This window comes from Hemibagrus wyckioides, linkage group LG05 (genome assembly GCF_019097595.1).
Source record: "Hemibagrus wyckioides isolate EC202008001 linkage group LG05, SWU_Hwy_1.0, whole genome shotgun sequence".
NCBI lineage: Eukaryota > Metazoa > Chordata > Actinopteri > Siluriformes > Bagridae > Hemibagrus > Hemibagrus wyckioides.
Genome location: NC_080714.1, coordinates 5,491,381 through 5,516,965, shown reverse-complemented (window position 1 = coordinate 5,516,965; position 25,585 = coordinate 5,491,381). Strand labels below are relative to the sequence as shown.

General features: G+C 40.2%; 1 protein-coding gene across 1 annotated transcript in view; it reads left to right on the top strand.

The window, feature by feature from the left end:
• Positions 1 to 25,585, top strand: part of LOC131353219 (phosphatidylethanolamine-binding protein 4) — an 80,213-nt gene that overhangs the window by 23,501 nt on the left and 31,127 nt on the right. The window contains exon 4 of the mRNA XM_058390059.1: positions 7,067 to 7,165. Within this exon, the coding sequence (XP_058246042.1) occupies positions 7,067 to 7,165 (99 nt within the window). The remainder of the gene's footprint in view (positions 1 to 7,066; positions 7,166 to 25,585) is intronic.

Genomic DNA, 25,585 nt, shown 5'->3' with positions numbered 1-25,585 from the left:
TACATACACATGCAGTGCGCTACACACTTTAAATAAGACTTTCGCTCGAAGACCTGCAGACGGACGATGATACTGAATTCCCCAAGGTGCCACGGACGAGCAGTCAGTTAATGTGGCTATGATTCGCTTAAGATAAAAACCACTCGAATAGTGCGATGGGATAAATCTGGCATTATAAAGTGTGTTACAAAAAGGCGCATGGCACAGATGGAGCGCTTTTCAGTGGTAGATTGAGATGCGAAGATTTGGAGTAGCTGAATGATCGGCACAGGCAGATAATATATGTAAAAGAACAGAGACTCCTCGATAAGCATGCTAATCCTCAACAGTGCCAAACAGTCAGTGCACAGACACTGCCAAGTATCTGTGATGAAGCACGCACATACACACACACACACACCAAAACACACACTTATACACTTATAACAGTTACACACTCATAGCACAGATACATAAAAACAGTGCATTTCTCTGCCACTTTCTAAAACTCATACAGTATGAAGAAAGATTACAGCAGGTTTATGGTACGCAGCCCCCACCGTGAGCCACGTTCTAAATATAAACACAGGTTGGAAATGGGATTTTGCTTGACTTCAGGCAGTTATATGCTGTTTCCACAGCAACCCTTTTTTGTTTTTGATAATATGTGTGTGTGTGTGGTTGGTGGGGGGGCTATAAAGATTAAAAAACAGAATCTCATACATAGCTTCACGTCTATGTACATGCAGCACGGACACGACAACACATCATTAACAGTAAAATATACGGAAGACCATTACATTCCTTTTCCGCTTTCTGCATTTTTACACCTAAATGTTAATCAGAAGTGGTTAAGTGGCAGTAATCGGTAGCGAGGGTCGAGTCAGTAAACAATATTCGGATCTCTTGAGATTTCAGAAGTGGCCAAATCCCATGCAATTACAGTAAGTTTAACACATTCAACACGTTTTGCACTATTACTAGACTCCTGGACACCAATTCTCTAGTTAATTATCTACTCCATGATTAATGCACTACACCCAGTACCATTTTACTGTTTAACTCACATCATCCCCGCTTCTCCATATTCCCATCGGCTCTCTTTGCACTAAAAAAACACACGGAAAAGCCTTAACACACACCTTTGGATTTTATCGTACAAGTTATTCCATTAACGCTAGCAGCAGTGATTTATAAAATACAGTAAAATGTGATAGCATTCATTTTGGAGCGTTCAGTAGAATATCTGTTATATAAGATAGCTTGCATAAAGTAAAAAAAAAACAAAACATCAGGAGTATGAGCGTGACTGTCGGTGTCTTGTTCTACTTGTTCTTGTTCTACAGTAATTTAAGAATGATTAAAGAATCTGTCATGTTTTTAACGGAATATAGTTTCATTTCAAGTTCATGGGTTGTCTGCGAAACAGGTTCCCAGTAAAGACAGTCGTTTTCACTTTACAGTAGATAGAAAGATGAATAATGAACTGAAGGAAAAACACAACATGGAGTGTGTCAGTATGGCCATCATAAGCTGCAAGAACAGCTTCACTGCACCTTGATATCGATTCTGGTCTCAGTTCTTCCAAAAGATCTTCCCTCACTTGGTGTTTTGACGATGGAGGTGGTGGAGATACTGTCTGACACAGTGCTCCAAAATCTTCAGCTGGACTGATATCTGGTGAGTGTAAAGTCCATAGCAAATTGTCTCCATCTTAATATATACATATATATAAGGTGTGTGTGTGTGTTCGTGCAGAGGAGCGGGTGATGACAATGGCAGTTAAGAAACACCTCTCATAACCTTTAAGACCTCCCTTCCACCTTCCTCCTAAGATACTGACCCCGTGATGTAGTGTGTGGGAAATAGAGCGGTAGATAGGGAGAGAAAGAGATAGAGAGAGAGAAAGAGAGAGATCAGTCTAATCTTAGCAGCTACACTGTTCTTTTTCCCCCTCAGTCAGGATTCAATTACTGCCCCTTCTCCGACCTCTGACCTTTGGCACTGACCTCATCCTATGCCCTCTGATAGCAACCACCGTTTGCCTTCCACTGTTCTCCTTCTTTTCTTTTTACTCTCTCTTTTCCCCCCATGTTCTCCTTGTTTTCTTTTCCCTACCCGGTTTCCTCTGCTTTCTATGCACTTCCTGTGTCCATGCTTCTCCTTTCTTTCCACTGGTCCTCTCTACAGTTTTCCGGCATGGTTTCTCCCATCTGCGTCAACAGATTAGCCTTTCATTACGCACTGTCCCTCTGATCTCTTGTCGTTCTTTCTATAATCGCGGTCGAGTCAGCTTTGGTTTGGTCCAAGAGTTAAATTTTGTTACAGAAATGAATAAATGCCCACAGCATAACAGAGCCATGAAATTTCCTTTTATTTTGTGACCTGGATGTATGTGACATATAAGATATAGCGCATCTACAGGAACTGTTGCCTGAATGTATAAATATCAGGTTCCACACGTGATATTTCACTTGTCATCCATCATCACTGAGTAAATCAAATATCATCACCTATAAGTTTCAATAAAGGTTTATAAACATCTGAGTAAGTGATATGGGTGAGTATGTTAACTTTCCCCCAGTAATATAATGTCTTGTAATTGTATAGACTGGATGAAGCTGAAAATCTCACTGTTGTTCTACATCGACTTAACTGCTCTGCAGCTGAGCTTCTGGCACACATTCACCAATCAGCGTTTCTCATGCTGGTTCCAGAAGGCCCTAAAGCTACAAGCTGAATTGCTAGTGCGCTGGTGGAATGCCAACATGTGTAACTTTAAATAGTCAAGCCCTGGATTCCTGTACTGTAACACAGATATGTGTATGGATGCAGGTGATCACTCTGTGTGTGTGTGTGTGTGTGTGTGTGTGTGCTCGCATGCCTCCGGCTGTTCTCCATCTGATGAGTTTCCACGCACAAGTTTAACCAGATCAGATATGTACTTCAGATCTGAGCAGGACACACCAAACAAGCCTAGAGGGGATATGATGGGTACAGGATTAAATTAATACAGAACGATGGACAAATCTGTAGCTTGAAGACATTTCCATGTATCATGCTAACAAATTTAGGAATACAGTTGCATTGGATTTTAAAATCATAATGAATTAGTATTATTATTATTAATATACACAAATCTATAATGCATTTTATAGATGAGAACATTTTAACACCCAGTCAGCTGCTTCCGGACAAAAACATTTTATAGATTTTCTACAAAGTGCACTACAATTTTTTTTTCCCCTCCTTTCCAGCAATCAGAGAAAGAAACCTATTTTTTTGTCATGAAGGAGGTATGGTTTAGACTTAACACAGGGAGCTGTGAGGCAGATAAAAACATAATCATTGCTTCATGCTGAAGCTTTTCTGTAAGGAGAAATTTATTTAACTGTCTCGTGTGTCAGTATTTTTTCCTCCAAGGGAAGTGTTTTCATGTTCGCTGTGACAATATATTTTGTCTCGAAAACAAGATGGGCTGTGAGGGAGTGACTGTAAATGTTCATGAATACATTTTTTATTGTAATTGTTGGTAAATTGCTGTGATAGAAGACTACAGGACATGCTGCTATTGGAAACTAATCGTGGCTTTGTGGTGGTAACAACTCCACTTCTGCTTCATTGATTCCCGTAACAGCATTCCCCTGAGTGTTTCAGCCTTTACTTGCACTGTGAGGGCCATGTATGATAGCTGTGTAGAATCTACACTTAACTATAATGGTTAATGGCTGTAGGCTCATTAGCTTAATTGATTAGCGGCAGCTATTAGAACATACTTGTGTTGATATGTAATTATTCTCATTTTAAATTGTTAGTGTGTTGAATTTGAGCTTTTTCTTGATTGGTTCGCTTGTATGGTCTTTTCGTGATTAAAAAAAAAAAGAGTGTTTTAATAGATTGTACAGAACTTATTTTTATTAATACAAATAAAATGTGTTGTTTATTTTTATAGCTAGAAAAAATGAAGCAGAGTTAATTCTGTGCAAGTGTGGTTTGTTGAATACGAATGTCATTTGAAATGGCTTTTTATTATCTTTCTGCATATTCAACTAGAAGAAGAAGAAGAAGAATATGAAAGAATATTAATGGAAAATAGTATTTATTGTTTTTTTTTGCTACACACCCAAAGGGACTGGACTGGAAATGCTGGATTTTTATAGTCAATTTTTAGTGTGAATTATTAAAGCGTTTATTTGTTTATTGCTCATTACAATCTAATGAAGACTAAACAATTACATGCTACTTATCTACATACAGCTGATATATATATACGTGTATATATATATATATATATATATATAAGCTGTGAGAATTTGAAACTATACTGTGATATAATTTTGCCCATACTGCCATTACTACTAACTGAAGTGATTATCATTTTTAACTTATACAACAGCAGATTATTGTGCCTTAACTGTGCCAGCATTTGTTCAGGAATACTTATTAGCATTTGTTCATTTTGTGTACCTTAAGTACTTACTGGTCCAGCTGGTATCACAGAGAGAGAGAGAGAGAGAGAGAGAGAGAGAGAGAATAGCCCTCAATCCCCCACCCCTGAAATAAACCCCCACAAACACACTTCTCTTGTACGTTCCTCCATCTGTTTAAATGCACATTAATTATACAGGCATATACATGTTGCCCTCAAGGGACAATTACATGCATAATTCTATTGATTGACTTTTTGTTTAAGTCGATATCTTGAATCTGTCATAGTAGAAGATTACATTTTTTTCCAAATGCATATTAATAAAAGTCTAATACTATATATATATATATATATATATATATATACACATGTCTTTGCTGTTGTCTCTAAGGCAACAGGTCTGAGAACAGTGCATATGGCACCCGTGGCTGTTGGCATCACCACACTCAAGGTTTCAGCTGATAGCGTGTGGAGGAGGCACTATTGTTGTTGTGTGTTTGGGTATTACCTGCAGGCGCTATCGCTAAAACTTAACAACATCATCCGATTATTAGGCTTAGGCTTGTTTCGCTTCATTGCTTTGTGTCAGGTGAGCAGAGGATTTGGCCTCTGGAGACGAGGGGTGGGGGAGATGTGGGATTTTTTATTTTCATGTATTAGCGGCTTTAATTCATGCGATTATGATTCATCATAAGTAGTCTCCGGGTTATTTAGCATTTTTTTAGATTAATTTAAAAAATGGTCTACCCAGGTACATCCTTACAAGAAGCATTATGTTCTTGCCATCTTTATCTTATGTTTCTGAGAAGAAATGTGAAGCGGGATTCGAGAGTTTGCTTCAGGCTATAAGTATGTTTTTTTGCAGTTTATATATATATATATATATATATATATATATATATATATATATATATATATATATATATATATATATTTATATATTTATGCAGCTCTTGTGGGGTGTTCCCGGTCTGCAGTGGTCATTATCTATCAAAAGTGGTCCAAGGAAGGAACAGTGGTGAACCAGGGACAGGGTCATGGGTGGCCAAGGGTCATTGATGGACGTGGGGAGCAAAGGCTGGCCCGTGTGATCTGATCCAACAGACGAGCTACTGTTGCTCAAATTGCTGAATGCTGGTTCTGATAGAAAGGTGTCAGAATACACAGTGCATGATGGGTCAGGGCTGTTTTGGCAGCAGTAGAGGGACCAACACAATATTAAGTAGGTGGTCATAATATATAATATATATTATAGGCCAAATACAAGATTTTTTTTTTAAAGATATCTTGCTAGAAAGTTCCAAGAAGGAGCTCCAGTGTTAGGATGTGTCAAAAGAGTTGTGTGAGGGAGGGTTTTACTTTCATCTGGACCCAAGCAAGCAGACACATACGAAGCTCATCGGTCCAAAAATTACCATGTTCAATAAACATGAGCATCATGTGCTTTGTGATACATTTACAGTCTTAACTGGTCATCTTTAGTGACTGCCTGGTTAGCTTATGTGTGTGAAAGTTAGGCTGCTACTGTATATATATTGCAAGTAGGTACAAACAAAACTAACGTCATGAGTGAGATTAAACAAAAAAACAATTCTCATTTCTAGTTGATGAGGTTGTGGAACTGTCAGATCTATCAATTCACACTCCACACGGACTTTTCCCACTGATTTCAAAAGCATAGTGGTCATTAGTGGTCAGAAAACAACAACAAAAAACTCAGCTATAGGCTATGTCCACTTCAGGTTTAATTCCTAATATGAATACAGAATATTTTAGTTATAAGCCAGAAGGACTTATCTCCAGTTCTTTCCTACTGTTTCAGCATTCAGTACTTTCAACAGGCTCTGTTGCACTTAAATGTGTTATATGTTACTGCATTTGTCTCTTTGCCGTGAGGAGGGGCTGTGGTGGCACGGTGACTGCCGTGATTGACAGCCCTGTTTGCTGCAAAGAGGCGTATAATAATAACGCCATCATATGGTCTGGCAGATTTTGGGCTCAGCACCAGAGATGACAAATGTGCTCACGCAATAATTCAATCTGCTCCCACAATTCTCCAACTTTACAGAGACACGAGAAAGCCGAGTATTTGGAGCAATTAAGCCGGTCAGTCGTTGTCGTTGTCGTATAGCGCCCCAAAATGTCTGCCAGGTTGTTTACGGGGAAAGTGTTGTTGTAAAAGACAGAAAGCAGGAAAGGAAGAGGAAATAACAAAACTCGCAGACAGATTGAGATGCAGTGAATGTGCGAGGAGTGGAAGATGGCCTGAAAATATCAGCAGCTAATTAGGGCATTTTTTTTATTTTTTCTTTCCATACCATCACACATTTTAGATGAGCCTAGAAGCTGTGTTGATCTTGTCGCTGCACTGGGCTCGGCTGATGTTTTTTCACTGATATGAAACTTCAGGGCCATCCTTACTTTTCGTTATACTTTACTCTACTCGGCTTAATAAGCAACATCGCGAAGAGCAACATGCAAATGAAATTCAGTGCACATAATTAGTTGTTTCTGTAACAGGTGGGCGAATAGCTTTCTTAGAAGGCATGAGAGGAAGACAGGTGATCGTAATGTAATTTTTCATTATCATTTTACTAATTCCTTCATTCATTTTCAAAACACTTCTCTCTCTCTCTCTCTCTCTCTCTATTCTTGCAGAAGAAGAAATACACGTTGATAATGGTGGACCCTGATGCCCCCAGCCGTACTAACCCTTCTCGAGCCAACTGGAGGCACTGGCTGCTGGCTGATATTGAAGTAAGTAAGAAAAAATAACCAGTCTGTCTATGGACATGTTTCATGGCAGCACAGTGACCATGCACAAACATTTAATATAAAAGCAACAAAAAGCTCCCGATTGCTGAGGTAAATATGACACATGGCCAAAATGTAGGTCAGTGGACACATGGCCATCACACCCATATGTGGTTCTTCCCCAAAAATTTGAAGGCACATAATTATCTAGAATCTCAAGTCTTTTATGCTGTAGCAGTACAATTTCCCTTCACTGGAACTAAGAGGCCAAAACATGTTATAGCATGACAATGCCCCTGTGTACGAAACAAGCTCCATGAAGACATGGTGTGTTCAGGATGCAGTGGTAAGTGTCCTGTACAGAAGGGGTCGGCAACCACCGGGCCGCAGACCAGTATCGGGTCATGGATCATTTGGTACCGGGCCGCAAAGAATCAATGAACTTATTTTGAAAAATTGCCACTTCTAACCGCGCCACACTCCCGCATTTGACTCTGCCGCTGGTTCTTCCATACATCAGTAAGCCCGCAAGCTAACCCATGCTAAAATGACCCTAAAACAAATGTCCCCAGCCCCCTGCCGCTCCCCAGTCTGCAGTAAAATGGTCCATGGTACAAAATAAGTTGGGGACCCCTGCTGTACAGAGCCCTGACTCTGACTTAACACCTTTGGGATGAACTGGAACACTGACTGCACCCCAGACCTCCTCACCTGTCCTTTTTTGTCATGCACACAAGGACATGCAGAGTGTGTTTGCACAAATACATATTTTCCCCTTTATTTTCCCCACTTGCCTTATGTGTATAAATGGTGGATTGATACCATAATAGCACAAAACTATGGTTTAGTTTAGTTTATCATACCATTAATGTTTCATGGAAATGACTTCCTAAATCAGACATGGCTAAATGAGAAAGTGATAAAAAAAACAAAAAAAAACAATCTGTTTAAATTTAAGCAATGATTATTAGAATAGTTGACACATTCGATGATAAAAATAATCGTCACAGTTCCTCTTGAAGCAATATAACTCGAAAATATAATTGCAGATATATACTGTGAAAAGCTAATTCTGTAACGTCAGATGTTCCATCAAGCCTTACACTTACAGTGAACATTAAAACCCAAATAAATAAATAAATAAATAAATAGATAGATAGAACCTTACACTGATAAAAAAGACAAAGATAAAGCATGGACTTGGCACACACAGTCCTGGACATAATGTGTAAAGGAAAAGGTGTCAAAAACACTTCGTTGGGCAAACAATTCCTGGATCCTGTCGACTGTATCTGCACCTTCCATGTGCTTCACACTTGTGCTGCGTTTCCGATGCGTTGCATAATGACTGAATAAAAATATCACGTTAGTCATCAGGAGATGGAGAGCCAGATTCAGCAGCGGGGACACGGGTGTTTCAGCTCCAATGAAACTTTCCAAATACTCAGCATTCGTTCGATTCTCATTTTCATCCTCTCTCTCTCTCTCTCTCTCTCTCTCCTTCTTCTTTTTTGAGGGCTTCCAAGGCAACTGTTCATTCACAGAAGCACCCGGTGTCATCCCTCGTATCCATAAAACTGACACTTATCACTTTCACAAGGGGAAGAAGCTGAAGTTTGAGCAATGTTTCTCCTCGTGTAGTGCTTTAATATTTATTATGATAAGCGTTCGTGACAGACGGGTGGGCGAACATTTCTTCTGCATGACAGCAACAACTGCACGTCAGTTTCTCTCGAGCTCGAGCGCAGGGGAAGAGTGGTGCGAGTGAGCGAGACAGCGAAAGATGAGTGTGAGAGGCCCAGATGGCCTCGTACAACTCATTAGTACCCTTTTCCTCTTACAGTTGAAAGAAAAATAAATGTTATCGTGGAACACTTTCAGATTCATGATTTACTACTACTGTGTCTTTACCTGTGTGGGTGATCAGGCTAAAATATCATATTGCAATATATTATATCTCATGAAAAACGGAATAAATGGCAAATAGATTAGTGTTACACATGCACTTGCCAAGCTCTGCGCATTTTTGCGTAGGAACTCCACATGTTAAAATGTACGCTGCTACGAATTATCACTCCAAAACCCGCCAAAAAAAGCAGTCTTTTATTATTTACCTTGGTAAAAATGCCAGATGAGCCAATCTGGAACAATTAACATTTGTGTAGGTGCTTTGAACTCTCCGATATTAACTGACACCATCTGGAAGCCCCGCCTCTGTTAGAGGCGTGAAAAGACTATATGGAAGATGTACCTCCATCATCACCACCCACCTCAGTGGGGCTAGGTATTGTTCCTGTTCGAGGTTAGCGAGTGTAGAAACTAAAAAGTTTGTGTCTTCCTGTGCCAGTGAGCAGAGATGCGTTCAAAGACATGATAGGAGTTTTATATCTTTTTCTCTACAATCTATACAGTATATAGTTTAATGGTACCAGGCAAGTATACAGTAAAGTGCGTCGTTACGCATCTGTTTAGAAGAAATATCAACTCCAAAGGTGTATTTATCGAGATTACACATACAGATATAAGAAGAAAGTAATAAAGGAACCATCTCTTGTTTCATAAGGTTGCTAATTATTTTAACAGTCCTAATTAAATGATTGACTAAAAAGCTTTGTTTTGTACTCTGGTTAAAAGTGTCGCATTTAATAATGTTTATGAAACTATTCCTGGAACATTCTCCGTGTGTGCTGAAGTATACAGTGGCGATATCGCGCACACACACACACACACACACAACGCAGCCCTGCAGGTCATTTTCTCTTCTTTAAACAGCATTGACGTACAGAAACAGCATCACGTCGACTCTGGCAGGTGGTGAAAACATTAATAGACAGCAGGCATGGTGTGGTACAGTACGGCAGACCCAAGATCGTTAATGGTGTTGCTGTAGTAACGGTACTTCATTTCAACATCATTAAGTTTAACTAAGTAATTAGCAATTGATTAATTTTGAGTATTTATTTTCCATTGAGGAGGTCAATGGAAAGGAACTAAGCAGGAACTTGAAGTGCTTTGTTAATTTCTTAATCGTTGAACAACTTTCTGTGTTATATGTAACAGTATCACATGCGTGCACTCTGGTACTCCGTCACTATCTCTAACCTCATCATTGTCTCTCCTTTCCCTCTTTCTTTCCCTCCCTACCCCTCTCTCTCCCTCACAAACACAGAGAGAGAGAGAGAGAGAGAGAGAGATAAGTCTCCTCCCCGTCTGGCCAAGAGACACACCGTGAATAAACAAATGTATTTCAGGTGCTTAGACAGACAACCTCTCAATACCCTGTCAGTGTGTGGGCGGTGGCATGCCGCCTGTCCGCGCCCCGATTGGCCGGCAGGCCATGCTGGATGCGTGATGAGAAGCCACGGTTGGTCAGAGGTTTAATGAGGCAGGTGGGAGGTGAGTAATTGCTACAGTGACTTCCTCTGACCTCGCTTAAGGTATAATAAAGTCCCGTGTGAATGTGTGGAATTAGGTGTCCTGGAATACTCTGGGGCTTCAGGTGCCACACAAATGAACGCTTCCCCTCTCACTCATATACTCCTTATTTAGAAGTCTGCCCTGTAATTCCTTTTTTTAGAAATTAAATTACAACTATGATTTGACCTGTTACACCCCCATGCAAGCAGATGTAATGTCAGTTGCGTATTGCATGTGGATAACGAAACGTATTGTTTTTAATGTTGTCCAGCTCTATAGTAAGAAGGCTGATACACTTACGCATCATGACCTTAGTATAATACCTAACTGTTATATCCTATTCTCAATATCCACATTTTATTTACACCTCGGAGGAATACAGCAGACTCAAAAAACTAGAGATGATTAAGTGTAAAAACTTATAAAAAATATTTTTTAACTAATATTAGTTATGCTTAAATGAGAATAGTGTTAAATACATTTAACATTAAAATATTTTAAAATATTTAGCTATTACGTAAAAGTATTATTATTATTTTCAGCAAACCTTTATATCATGATGTATACTGTGTCTGAGAAGTGTCTGATTTTCCACCCCATTACTATACTGTTAAATAATAATAGAAAAATAATTCAGTAATAATTAAAAAAAGAAAAAGAAAAATTAAAGGTGAATAACTTTTATATGACTTTTATATTATTTAGTTTTTTTCTAAATAGAAAAAGTTGAAAGTTTTCATGCCACCAGATCTCAAAATGACTCTTATAATATTTATTTATTTATAATGTGTATTTTATTTCACTCTCGGTTGAAACCTGTGCATCTCCGCAACCTTGTTGTGCTAGAGGAATAAAATGAGACGCTTCTAATAGCCAAAATTACAGGAACAATTTACAGAAAAATAAAGGTGGATGACTCAGGGGTTGAGAAGAATGCCTGAAATCAGTCTTTTGTTTCAGCTGACAAAATCCTACTCAAACCTACACCACAGCCAATTATACAGAGAACTTCTCATTTTATTTATTTATTTATTTATGTAAACTTTTGAGGAAGATAATATATAATAATGTTTATAACAGGTTGAAAAATGAGCATGTACAATTAATCGCTAGAACAGCTAATTACAGCACATTTATTCCTGAGATATATTAACACACATAACAAGAACGAGGACTAAACTTCACTTTTCTGTTTATGCGATTGAATGGCTGTGTTATGTTTGCGATGTGAAGAAAATGGTGAGGTGTCGTTTGTTTTGCACTTGCGCTTTGCCAAATGCAGTTGTGTCATCATGCTCAGTTTAAATGTGTAATAATAGCTTTATTTTCAGCTTTTAAATATGACCTTGCCAGAATTCTTTTGGTGGCTGAAAAGGACTTAGGTGGTGACTGGGTGCCATTACTAGCACATCTCTGGACCTTCCCATATGATGTCATTTGGCATCTTTCGAACCCTAAATTTTTCCGTGAGTGAGTAAAGCTGGCTAAAACTTCAATATGGACAAGATCACAGCATGGCGTGTTTGTATCTCTATGAATTGTAAGATGTGAGAAGCGTAATTTCCAGTCACTTGACCATTGCCTTCTTTAGAAGAGCTTGTGTTTTATTCATAGGCTCTAGGAATAATGCTTTCTGCATTCTGTGACATACACAAATTGACAGCCAGAAGCCTGTCCTATCATAGACAACTCATATTTGGACAGGATGAGGACAAAACTCGCGTTCCTCCCCAGTCAGTTGACACATACGGCACACTAAGGGGTTTGAACAGCAAGGTTTTGTCCATCTAGATTGGGCAGCTGTATAATATAATGTGATGTTGGATATTTTTGAGGGTATAATTAAAAGGAATGTTGTCATTTTCTTTTTAGCCATAAACGGGAAGTGGTGATGTATCTAGATGACACATTATAACAACGCATCATTGAAGAAATTTCCACTGAAAGCTGCAGCAACACAATGTTTAAAATAAAGGTGTTCCCATTTATTTCGAATTTAATTGTGATAGTCCAGCAATGTTGTATGTTGTCATTTAGATTTAGGTGGGAATTTCTAATGCGGTAATATTTTGTTCTCTATGCACTTTAACATCGGAGTACACTGCTATGACTTACCACACAAAGCTGCTCCAGGGCTGTGTATTAGCCCTCACCAAGGTCAGCCGGTCTACTTAAATCCAGCTCAGGACAACACCCTTCTCCACCAAAAGAGGTCACAATCACCAGAATTCTATATCAGTTGCTTACATCTGATTCATTTCCTATGAAATCACACATTTTCTTCAGTCTCACTGTAAAGTCTTTCTAATTCCACTGCATCTTTAAAAACTCACTCTTTTGCATCATCCCTGTTTGTTTGTCTCGTTCTGTTTTGACCGTTGACCGTTTCGACATGTTTCTACACTCGTCAGCAGTTGCTGAATCCTTGCAACTAGCTGGTCTGTTTAAGTAACTGCTTCATTAACTCTCCAGAAGTAGTGAATATATATCTACAGACAAGTTCATCATCATTCTCCTCTCAGTTTCTTCCCTCTCTGTTTGATTGCGGTCTTTTGGTAAAAGACAACTCCTCACGTATCATTAAGTAATTAACAATAAGCCACAATGCATGTGTGGGCGTTTAATTTGTTGCTGCCAGAGATGCTATATTTGTTGATGACTTGAGTAACCAGGTTGCTTCTCCATATTTAGTAACCTATGGTAGTAAAACTATGAGCTAACTTCCAGTGTGCTCGTGCTACATGATTAGAGTGTATCTTAATGTGTCACGTCTGTGCTGCATGTCCATTTGATTGTTGTTTTTTTTTTTTCCCCTCTTTGTATCGTAATTTGACCTTTTACCCTATGAGAAGTGTTTTCATCGCTGTATTTACACCATGTTCAGTGCGTCATTTCCTCTGTTTGGCAGCTCTTGTGCAGATGGATCCTTTTTCTCACTTTGCTGCCAGCTCGCCACTCACAATCAGCTGCCAGCCGAAGCTACCGCTCGAGATTTCTGGCACCGATCGCAATTCAGAAAGCGTTTTTTCTGTTATTGTTCATGCCATGTTTTCCCTCACTAGAACTAATCGCTTCATGCTCTTCGGCTCTTTGTCCGTTCTGCCTCTGTAACAGTTACCACGCGACAGTTTCCCAATCAGATGCTTGAGCTCTTGAACTGCTCTTAAAACTCTGAGGTTGCTTTTATGTTAAGGTTATTTAAACCACTTTTATCCTTTTTACTAGGTATTAAAACTTGCTATTGTTATCGCAGCATGCGTATAAACTTCACATTTACACCTGTGTTCATGCCAGCCACCCGTCCCTCGTGTTGCACAGGATGTGTGAGTTCTGCTAAGGCTGTATCCACTGTCCACATCCACAGTCCACTGTGTTTTTTTTTTCTCAGTAGTAGTAGGAAATTAGTAGTAGCCAAAAAGTCTAAAGAGCTTTTAGAGTGTCACCATTTATCGTTGGTTTAAACAGATTTCAGTAAATTGATATACTAATTGGTTTATAATCAAACTTCTGAGCCAGAACCTTTAGTTTTGCACTGCTGCTATCACCTACCTTCACCTCTAGTACTGTGCAAAGGTCTTAGCATACTGTTTAAAAAAATAACAAACCAAAAATAGGTTTGTATATCAGTAAAGTTATATATTACTTAATAGACCACTTTTCAGATTAAAAACATAATAAAGTTGATCAGAATAACAGAAAGTCAGAGACTTCAGCTGAACTGAAGTCTGTAAAAACTGTAACTGTATAAAACTGTATAAAGCATACCAGGGACACTGATGCCATTTTTCAAGTCATGCTTCCTTGTAGAAAATGATCTTCATTATTTTTGTAGAAATGCCTGCTTTATTGCACGTATTTACACGTGCCTTAGACTTTTGTACGGCACTGTATGTGTGGGAAACTGAAACAGTGTGGGAAACTGACACATTCCTACTATGTTATCTTTGATGAAAATACATTTCTCCATTTTTGTGCACATCATTGGACGCAAATAGGCGCTATTCTTTCAATATTAGAGTTTTTATAGTGGCAGAAACGACAAAAATGTTCGGGTTTGTCACACCTAATTTGAAAAGAAATTAGAAAGTCACAGTTTCAAATGTTTGTCGTTTTTTTTGCTCACTGTTTGTTGCTCATTGCTCTCCGATGTTTGTTGCTCATTGCTCTCCCTGGCATATATGTCTCCATGTTGCTCAAAAGAAAATGTGTGAACACAGAGTGCACTGCATTCGCGTTAGGGATGCATAACTTCACTTTGCATTGTGGGTCTACTTTAAAGTAGCAATAAAAATCGATATTTTACAAGCAGATATATTTACACTGCCTTACATTAGCACAACCTGGAGGTCTTCCAGCTATTCGTTATTGTCTTGTTAATTTAATAATTTCATTATTCTGGGTGGAAAATTTCAACATGAAAGGACAGCGAAAACCACATAACTCTGGCCAAGTAGCATTTTTTTTCCCTTTCAAACCCTTAAACAAGGTTTCCTTCGGTGTCCGCAGTGTTTGCGCAACTAACGTCTGCTGATCCGTTCTTTAGTGAAGCAGGAATTGATAATGAAGTTATTAATTCCAGTGGAGCAGATGGTGATGAAAAGAGGAGCCTTCAGGAGCCGAAATGCCCTCCTAGTTTAGCGCCCGCCGTGCCTGACCTGCTCCGGCTCCCAATTCCCTCCTGCTCTCACACTCTCGCACTTCAATCATGGAGCATTACCAAGAACGCTCCCCAAACAGCTTGTTCTGCCTCTAACTAACTTTCCCTCCAGATTGTCGTCCCCCTTCCTCCCTCCCTCCCTCCCTCCCTGCCTCCTCCCGAGTACTCTGTCTCATTCTCTCTTTTCTTCTCACTCTCTTGTACTCTGTCATGCCACAGTATATTCTCTCTCTCTCTCTCTCTCTCTCTCTGTGTCTCTCTGTGAATGCAGATGTTCTTGTTTTCTGTGTTGACAGTAATGAACAGGAGATTCATTAGCAAAGGAGAGGAGTTTACTTATGTAAATAAACTGCTGGGTGAAAAACCCGTATTTACTTTCCAGCCTAATAGTCCACCCACAGATCACAATATTGTACCATTTAAGAGCAGAAGTGGGTAAATTAGATGATCATTTGCAGGAATTGTGCATTACGATTCCAGGATTTGAATACTAGAGAAGTTTTGTGGGTGGTGAGGCTGACTATACACCTTTGTTCCAGTTGTTTAAAAGTTATTGGCTGATTAGTGCTGAAGCACAAAGAGATATTTATCAGTCTGTATCAGGTATTAGTTATACCTCAGGTGTCAGTTTCTGCAAAAACAACAGTAATAATAATAATAATAATAATAATAATAATAATAATAATAATAATAATAATAATAATAATAATAATAATAATAATAATAATGCTTTGCTCATAATCTTTCTGCTTATAAAGTCAACTCTCTATACAGTATACCTGCCTTATATCCTTCGAGGCATGGATTCCACAATGTGTTGAAAATGTTCCATTGAGAGTCAGCTCCATGTTGACATGATTGCATCACATAGTTCCTGCAGATTTTTCAGGTGCGTTTTCATGCTGTGAATCTCCCGCTCTTCCACATCCCAAAGGTGTTCTACTGAATTCAGATCCGGTGAGTTGGAGTTTTTTTTTTGCTCTGTGACATGGTGCGTTATCATGCTGAAAGTAGCCATTAGAAGGTGGTAAAATTATGCTCATGAAGGGTCAGCAATGATACTCTGATAGACTGTGGCATTCACATTATGATTGATTGTCAATAACGGGCCAAGAAAACATTCCCCACACTGTTACACCACCTCCACCACCCTGGAGTGTTGACACAAGGCAGGTTCGTGTATTCATGCTGTTGGTGGTAAATGTGGAGTTATTACCACCTTACTGTCAGCCATAGACCTATCTCATCGACAAGGCATTTCTGATACTCACTACATGTTTTTTTCTTTATTCTACACTTCTGAGTAAACACTAGAGACTCTTGTGCCTGAAAGTCCCAGGAGATCAGCAGTTAAATAAAAATACTCAAACTAGGACCAACAATCATGCCACAGATCACATTTTTCTCTTATTCTTATGTTTGATGTGAACATTACCCAAAGCTGCTGGCCTGTATCTGATTATATGCATTGTACGGCTGCCACAAAATTGGCTGATTAGATAATTAGAAAAATACACCTAAAATGCATAGGTGTACAGGTGTTCCTAATAAAGTGCTCTGTTAGTATTTCCTTCCTTTGTCTGCCTCTCTCTCTCTCTCTCTCTCTCTCTCCATGTGTATTTTTGCCTTTATATCTCTCTCTATCGCTCTGCCACTGTGTCTCTTTCTGCCACTCTCTCTACGCCTCACACACACACACACATTCATAAACTTTGTTGAACAAGATTGAAACATACGTGCATGTGTCATAACATTTCACTTAACAATCTTTCTTTCTCTCTCTCACTCTCCCTCTCTCTCTCTATATATATACATGTGTGTGTTTGTGTGTGTTTTATTAACTAATGGATGACTCTCGGGTCAGAGAGAGAGGCGAGCTCTCTCAGTTGTCTCAGAAATGAGAGTAAGCTGCAGGACACTCAGTCCCACACTGAGGAAGTATTGTGTCTGCGATCCATGCAGCTGTGTGTTGTGTGTTGTGTGTGTGTCTTAAGCATCTTTATGTACACTGTGCCTATAGGGAGACACAGCTCTGCCTTTATCGCTCGTCCTTTGGCTGGCAGCTGATTGGATTAGGATTTTTTTTTTTTTCTTTTTTTTGAGCAGGCTGCATATTCTTCGCGCTCCCTCTATGTGTGTGTGTGTGTGTGTGTGTGTGTGTTTGTACGCACACAGCTGAAAAAGCTGTTAAGCTCTGTAAGTGACTCCTGGCCTCATCTTTAGGGTCAGTGACATGGTGAAAATCTGTAGGAGTTTGTTATGCCAAGCCCTTACTGAGTTCTGGATACTGTTGTTTATTTGGAAAAAAAAAAAAAATCAAGGTGCTGTTTACACTGATTGCAGCCTTTCAGTCTATTGAATACTGTGTGTATGTGTGTGCGTGGGTGGCGAAACGTGCATGTGTGTGTGTGTGTGCGCGCGTGTGTGTATATGCATTCGACTGTATTCTGTGTGTGTGTGTGTCACTCAGGACATAGTCGTCTTTGTATTTAAAGTTTTCGCTTCATTTGTTAGGTGTTATTAGGGCCCCAGTGCTTGTTCACATGGTATAATTTCCCTTAGCGTAGCTCGTTTCCCCCTGTGTGACAGACGCTTTCCTTCAGCAAGGCTGCACTCACGCCCATCTTTACTCTCTAAGGGCTTTCGCAAAAAAAAAAAAGGAAAAAAAAAGGAAAAGTGAAACTTTTACCAACCAAAACAATTCTCCAAACTGCTTTCGAGTTTAACATCGTGTGATGCAGAGATACTTCATCATGCCTTTGTTTCGAAATGCGTGCTCTGCAGTGACGCTCTTCTTCATAGAGGTGCAGACAGAATTGTGCACGCAAATATGACAGTATGAAAACCTCACACAGATATTACATTCCCTGCATTAGTTTCCCATTGCTTAAACAATTGACGGCAAATTTAAGGAACTGCACCAAACTGACACTGTGTTTCTTATTCAGAGCAATAAATCAATATGGGGATGCAGGCAACTTTATTCTGTAGATGACTTGTGAGAACAAAAGATCCTGTGAATGCAACACACAAAATGAATTAAACTAAATCATCCGGTAATGCATTAAGCATAAGCCGGCCCTGCCTTCGGTGTTCTCTGTACTTGGGTAAATTTTGATGATTTCTGCACACACCGGGTTTGTTTACTTTTTGTCTGTCGTCATTTTTCTAAGCAAGAGTTTTGCGCATGCATTCTCAGCCCCACAGACAATTTTTGTGGTTTGTTTAATTATGTGTATCGTGAGAAACAAAACAAATATCAAACCATCAATTTTGCTTTGATTTGATTTTATTTGACTTTTTTACCTCTCTGAAAATGTCTACTTTTCCCTGGGACTCCTGGACTCTTCACCTTTGGCCTGAGTTATATAGAAGATGTATGTTTTAGAGATTTATATTTAGGGTTTGGATTTTTTTCTCAAAACGATTAAAGGGGGGGGGGATTGTATCAGGTTCCAAATTCCATATTTGTCACATTCATATACTGTTGTATTACTGATATGTCTTTAAACAAATGTTACATTAGCGTGTAAAAATGATATCGTACTCTGTATACAATTTAGCCGCTGTTTCCTATCCAGAATACTGCAGGGTTAAAAGACATAAGCCGAGCTCAACCTAATGCACCTTGTCCGTCCTTCCTGAACTCGCTTGCTGAGCACTTTCGAAACTGCCACGAAAAGTTTCTTGTCTTTCTTTTCCTAAACTTATTTGCTTGTCGAGTGGTAAAGGTGCATAAAAAAGCAAAATGCATTTTTATAATTATGATAAACTGTGAATTATCAATCATCTTCTTTGACAACTGTTTATTTCACCCGTGCATGTGGTGCACTCCCCCCTCCCTCCTGTCGGAGCCACACACTCCGCTAAAGGAACATCTGTGTGCATATGGGCTGCAGGTAGCGGATTGCGCTTCAGCCCCACTAATGATGAGCGCTGCTGCCCTCTTGCTTCCTCTCTCTGTTGCGTTGCTGCTCGCTTTTCCACTAACGCGCTAACGCCCAGACCGACAGATTTACCGACATATGCATAGCCATTGTTGTTGTTTTTTTGCGTTCAGAAAACAATCCAGCGGAGTAGTTCATTTGCCGCCGAGTGCCACTAACCTCGAGAGCCACCTGTATCTCAGAAAGAGAGGGTGGGCGCCGTACACGTCTGTTTCTCATCCCTTTTTTTTTTTTCTTTCTTAATCCACTGCCGTTTTAATTCCATGTTTAGGAGACCTGGAAGCGTGTGAAGTTGCACAGGTTTCATACACCTTTGCAAATTGTCAGCGTCAATCACTCTCAGCACACTTAGCTGCAGCTTAATTAGGATTTCTTCTCCACTCAGTCTTTGTTAAACCTTTAAATGATGAAATAACGTCTTACAGAGACCTAAAAAAAAAACAACCTGAAAGAATTTTTATCTATTTAGCTTTCATCACATATTACCTTCTAAAATCCGAAATCAGCAATCTAAAATCTATGCATGAATGGAAGGTTCTCAGATACGATATTCCCATTTGCGAAAGGAAAAAAAAAAAACAACAACTAAAGTACACTCCTTTGTTTGTGAATGAATTTAACCTGAAGTGGAACATTTTTGTAGCATTGTGCATGCTACATGCTAAATGAGGAGGGGGACTACTTGAGCTCAAGCACGCACACACCCACACACTCAGTCTCACTCCATGCTGTTTGTATTACAGTTCTTCCCTGATGGCAGGTCCAGCACATCTGACAATGGGCCTTTAACATGGAAGGCCATCTGGAGGTGTTCTGCAGTCTGAGGGGGGTTTCTCTGTCTCACTCAGCTGTACTCTGAGGTGCTGCTGTGTACAGGTCATTGACCTGCCACTCCTTCTAAATACACACCCATTTACTCACACACATGCACACTCATTCATTCTCACACATACAAATACACACACACACACACACACACCAGGGTCAAGTGTACACAAGGCCTGATGTGGAGAGTGGGAGAAATTATTTCAGATGAACTCAAGTGTATGTGTCTTTACATGTATCTGATACACACTCGTAAAAAAGGCACTGGAATGTTAAAGTTAGTGAGTATCTATTAACTTAAAGCTAATTCATGGTACACGGTTAGTTCCTGTTATATACTTAACGTATCATTTTGAAGTTACTGTCCAGATACATATTTGTTGTACGAAGGATGAAGCCTTGATGGTACCATCCCATCGGTACAGTTTAGTACCCTTTCCCAGAGCGTATCTGTGCACACATATGTATTACACACACCCGAAGTATGTAAGATGTGTGGGGGGAATTGTTTTCTTGTGTATATTTGTGTGCCGTGCGGTTGTGTAGTGCTTGTAAGGAGGCTGGGATCTTGTGATTGCTACCACATGTTGCTTGTCACTGTGATTCTCCCTTTGCAATGTGGGCTGCTTTGGTTACTGTGATCTCTCTCTTTCTCTCTCTATCTATCTTTTTCTGTCCTTCTATCTCTCTCTCTCTCTCTCTCTCCCTCCCTCTCTCTGTCTTATATAATAATAATCCTCCTTTCCATCTTCCATCCACGCATACCGTCCTCTCGCCTCACATAGCCTGCCAGACTCATACCATCACTATAACAACTGCTTTCCTCATGGTGAATGCAGCTTCTGTTGCCACAGCAAGGTAAGGGGAGAAGCTTCCTGCTGGTGTAGCCTGGCTTCACCCCACTCACTCATACACACTTCAGAGAGAGCGTAGGCTTCACGTCACATGGATCTTGGAAGTGAAATCCGCAGAGTGGGCCGACCCGAGCGAGGCATTTTCACCTCGTACCCCACCTGAGAGCCCGATTTTGGGATTTGCTGTTACATCTGTACAGTAGGTGGTGGTATAAACCTAAAACCTGAACCAGCATTCCATTAATAAAAAGAGTTGCAAAGAGCATCACTACATACCCAATACAAATGTATGGTCCTGTGCTAGGTTTATTTACAGTGCTACAATTAGTCAGAAACAGGCCAAAGACTGGATGATTGAAGAGCGCCCAAGTGGCACAACAGAAAAGTTCAGGAAAGTTGCAGCGAATTGGTTGCAGGACTGGCATTATCCTCTCCTGTCATTCAGTGCAACAATAGCCATTTGTGGGCATCTGTAAACTCATGTATGAGGATGAGAGTAGTTAGCATTTTCCTCAGAGTGCGTTCAGATGTCCAGCAAAAACATCCAGTTGGTTTTTCGTGTGTGTTTCGGAGGAAGCATATGCTCCCCCTCCCCCTCCACAGTTGATATGGAACAGCTTGCTTGTATGGGGAAATTGAAAGTGGGATTAGAAAAAGGAAAGTTCAGAATCCCAATTGTGGACAAACAGAAATGGACGTCTAGTAAAAGTCATACGTGGAAATGCAGGTGGCAACATTATGTGTCTCCAATGCTATCCAGTGTTTACTTTCAGTATATGGTTAAAACTGGTACTTGATAACTGCTATGCCAATGACTTCTTGATTGGCCCATTAGCATAATGCAGACCAAATGTATTTGTACTTGTATTTAGCACATTAGGTGCCTTCTTACTCGCATTTTTGTTGGGGCATTTTCATACTTGACTCATTAACATCTGCTTTCATTTCCATTTAATTTTCATTTTTTATCCTTGCAGTTACAATTAAGACAGGATGCAGCGAAACATTTGAAGGGATAAGGGCCTTGCTCAAGGGTCCAGAAGAGGCAGGTTTGTGGTGCTGGTATTTCAGTTGACTTTCCTATCATTAGACCAAAGCATTAACCACTATGCCACCACACCCACTATTTCTGAGTTTGTTTGAGGGTGGGGCTCACAATCACAGATTGGCTTTCACATCGAAGAATTCCTTCTGAACCAAAGATTGATTGTGCAATGCCATACACCATATTTGTGTATTTTAGGTTTGCAGATTGCTACGGAAATGCTTAATCTGTTTGCTGTTTCTTATTGCTTTGTTCCAGTTATGCAAGCATTCACACCACAGACCTGAACTCAGTGGTTTTATATGTCAGTAATGTGGTCCATCTCCTTCACTGCCCATAACAGTCCTTTTCTGTCACAAAACATGAAACAGGAAGCTCTGACAGTTTTAGTGGAAGACCACTATTTTCAAAAGGTCAGGGCCTGGCTTGCTTACGGACTTAAGAACAGCTTTCACACTTCACCAAGTATATCAGACTCTTCGGGCAGACTGGTCTGCGTCCGGATAAATAAATGCAAGTATAAAAACAAACCTAAAGGCATCTAAAACAGCCAGCTAACCGTCTAGTTAAATCCCCATGGGTTTTGCTGTCGGCTTCATTCATTTTTGTGTATAATTGATAAGTTACAAGGGCTATTCAGTCTGCTTGGCCACTCAGCAGTTCTATTAGTGCCATAACAGTTTTGAGAGGATTCACCAGCCCTTCATCCGTTGTCACACAGGCATCAGATTTACAATAGTCACAACTGTTATTTTTCTGCATGACTGCCTGTAAAAGTTGGCTTAGAGATTGAGGCTTAGAGATTTTATGAGCTTGTCTTTTAGAGCTCTTTCAATATAGCTGTTGTGAGTTAACCTCTAAAATCATCCCTAACAAGATAATTAGATGACTACTAGTCTAATCATTCCTAATTCATATGATCTACACTGCAGAATAAGTAACCTGTATGACATCCTTCATTATCCTGAGTACAGGGACTAATAAAAACCCCCCTGCTAACTCCGGAGAGCTAACTGGAGCAGATCCATGTTTGCTCTACAACCTCATACATTAACACTCCTCTGTAAGATGCGCTGTCTTCCTGTGCCCCCACAATGCATTGTGCTTCAAATCCTGATTTCTGAGCCACAGACAATGTAACCCCTTCTCAAGCTGTCCTTTTTGTCTGTTTTATCTCTCTTTCTCTACCACTTTCTAAAGCTGGATGATCTGTGGATGTAGAGAAAAGATGAAGGGAGAATGCTGGGATAAAGTGAAAGGGCATCTGGAGAAATGGGCATTGATAAAGGGATGGTTGAGAGCGTGGGAAAATTAGGAGTGTAACTTCAGGAAGAAGTGCGGCAAAAAAAAGAATAATAAAGAAGAAAGCAGAGAGAGCAAAGCTGAGAGATTCTCAGTAGGAGCCCAGTGTGGGTTGATTGCTGCCTACCTGCTCTTGCATAAGCTGGTCATTCCTGGCACGATTAAACAGACTGCTGACTTTGGAGGAGGGAGGGATGCAGCGAACGTGGAGGAGAGAAAAAGAGAGAGAGGTGCGAGGGCCGTCGAGGAATACCATTCACTGAGGGGGCGCTGAGAAACTCTAGTCAAACTGATGAATGGAGGGGGAGGGCTGGGATAACGGATTCATGTATGGCAGCTGTCGATTAACAACCAGGTATATTTCAGTGAGGCCCTGCTAAGCCAGCACCCGCATTATACACAGCATTATTCTTTTTAGTTTTCGTTAGTTTTGTATGTGGGTCTCGCGTCACATGGCCTCGTGAGTCAGAGGTGTAGCAGAACTCACGGCAGGTTGGCCTGCTTGCACCCTACAAATCAGCCACTATGAGCACACGACCATGCACACACACAGCCTGTCTGTTCAAAGCTTAGTCAGTGCCTTCGGTCTTCTCACCAACCGGCTACAGACCTGTTTCACATGCGCGTCGTCTGGATCGAAGCTTGACTCAGATGAGCACAGATGCCACATTAATGCTGCCGCTTAAAAAACTGGAGGCTTTTAACCCAAATATGATGAGCCCAGCTAACATATTTAGTGTGTAGGGTTAATGGTTTGCGGTGGCGGTTAATTGGAAACAAAAACAAATGAAACAGGAAATAATGACCGATAGCTCTATGTACTCTAACTGGGATCTTTAAACTTAGTGACTGTTTTCATGATTGTTATCATGTTATTATGAACCAACTGTTATTCTCAGCCTCAGATTCTTCGTCCATGGACCATACGGTGTTTGTCGCACACTTAACTAGCCACGACCATCCGAGTCTCATCAGAAGGTGCATCTCATCTCATTATTTGCACTTCCATGTGTGCACACTTCCGTGCACTGATGTCTGTCAGCCTGACAGACAAACAAACTTCTGAACACTCTGCCAACAATGAGCAGCAACAACTTTTTTGGAGGAACATATAGTCACTGGATTGAAAAAAGTTTGAGGTTCACAGCGTTCCAGTCTCAGTCCTAGACAATCTAACTTGCAATTCTGGCTCGCAAGATTACAGTAAATCATGCTGTTTCCAGGCTGTGGAACACTCTTTTTTTCACAATTGCCTCCACCTACATGTCACGCCAAAAAAAATAAATAAATAAAAAATTCAATGGCCTGTTCAGTCAGTTCAGTTTGCATGACTGCATGAATGATTTGATTGATGACACGTAAGAGCTAAGAAAATAATCTTCAACTGTCTGATTTGCCCAAACTTTCAGCAGTATGCTCAGAAAGGTGTATTATCCTAGTAGCCTAGCATTGTGTGCAGTTGCGTTATATAAGCTTTAGCTTATCACCTGACCAGGCTAGATCTCAAACATTCCCCTTAAAGTAAACATGGAGCAGCTTTATCTTGATGTCCTTGAGGTAACTTCTTTACTCATTTCATCATCATATCAGTTGTACCTTATAAAATGTGTTATTTTAAATTTAATACATAATGAACAGCTGTTGATTGAAGACCAGGCACTGTTTGTCCAACGTTTCTGTTAGTCGGAGTGGAAGTCGAAGTGGCCTTCTGCTTTTGTAGCCCATTGATCTCAGTGGTGCATGATGTGTTGTGAGATGCTTTTCTGCTCATCAGTGTTGTAAAGAGCAGTTGTTTGAGTTTACTCTGAGATCAAACCAGTCTGGACATTCTCATCTCTTCTGAGTGCAGATCTGCCACTCACTCTTTTTTGTTTGTTTTTCGCACCATTCTCTGCAAACTCTTGAGGGTGTTGTGTGTGAAAATCAAGAGATCGGCAGTTGCTGGAATAATCAACCCATCTGGCAACAGCAACCATGCCATGCCATCTCACACACACACACACACCATTCACGCACTACGGACAATTAAGAGATGCCAATCCACCTACATCTCTTGTCTTTGGACCAAGGGAGGAACCCGGAGAAACCAGAGGAAAACCCCCCGGAATATACAAACTCCATGCATACAGGGCAGAGGTGGGATTTGAAACCCCCAACCCCACAGGGGTACAAATTTGTGTTTGTAAACACTGATCAGACATAACATTATGACCACCTGCCTAAACTTGTGTTGTTCCCCTTTTGCTGCCAAAACAGACCTGACCCATCGAGGCATGGACTCCACTAGATCCCTGAAGGTATGCTGTGGTATCTGGCACAAAGATGTTAGCAGCCACCTTTTCATCAGAACCTGCATTAACTTCTTCAGCAGTTTGA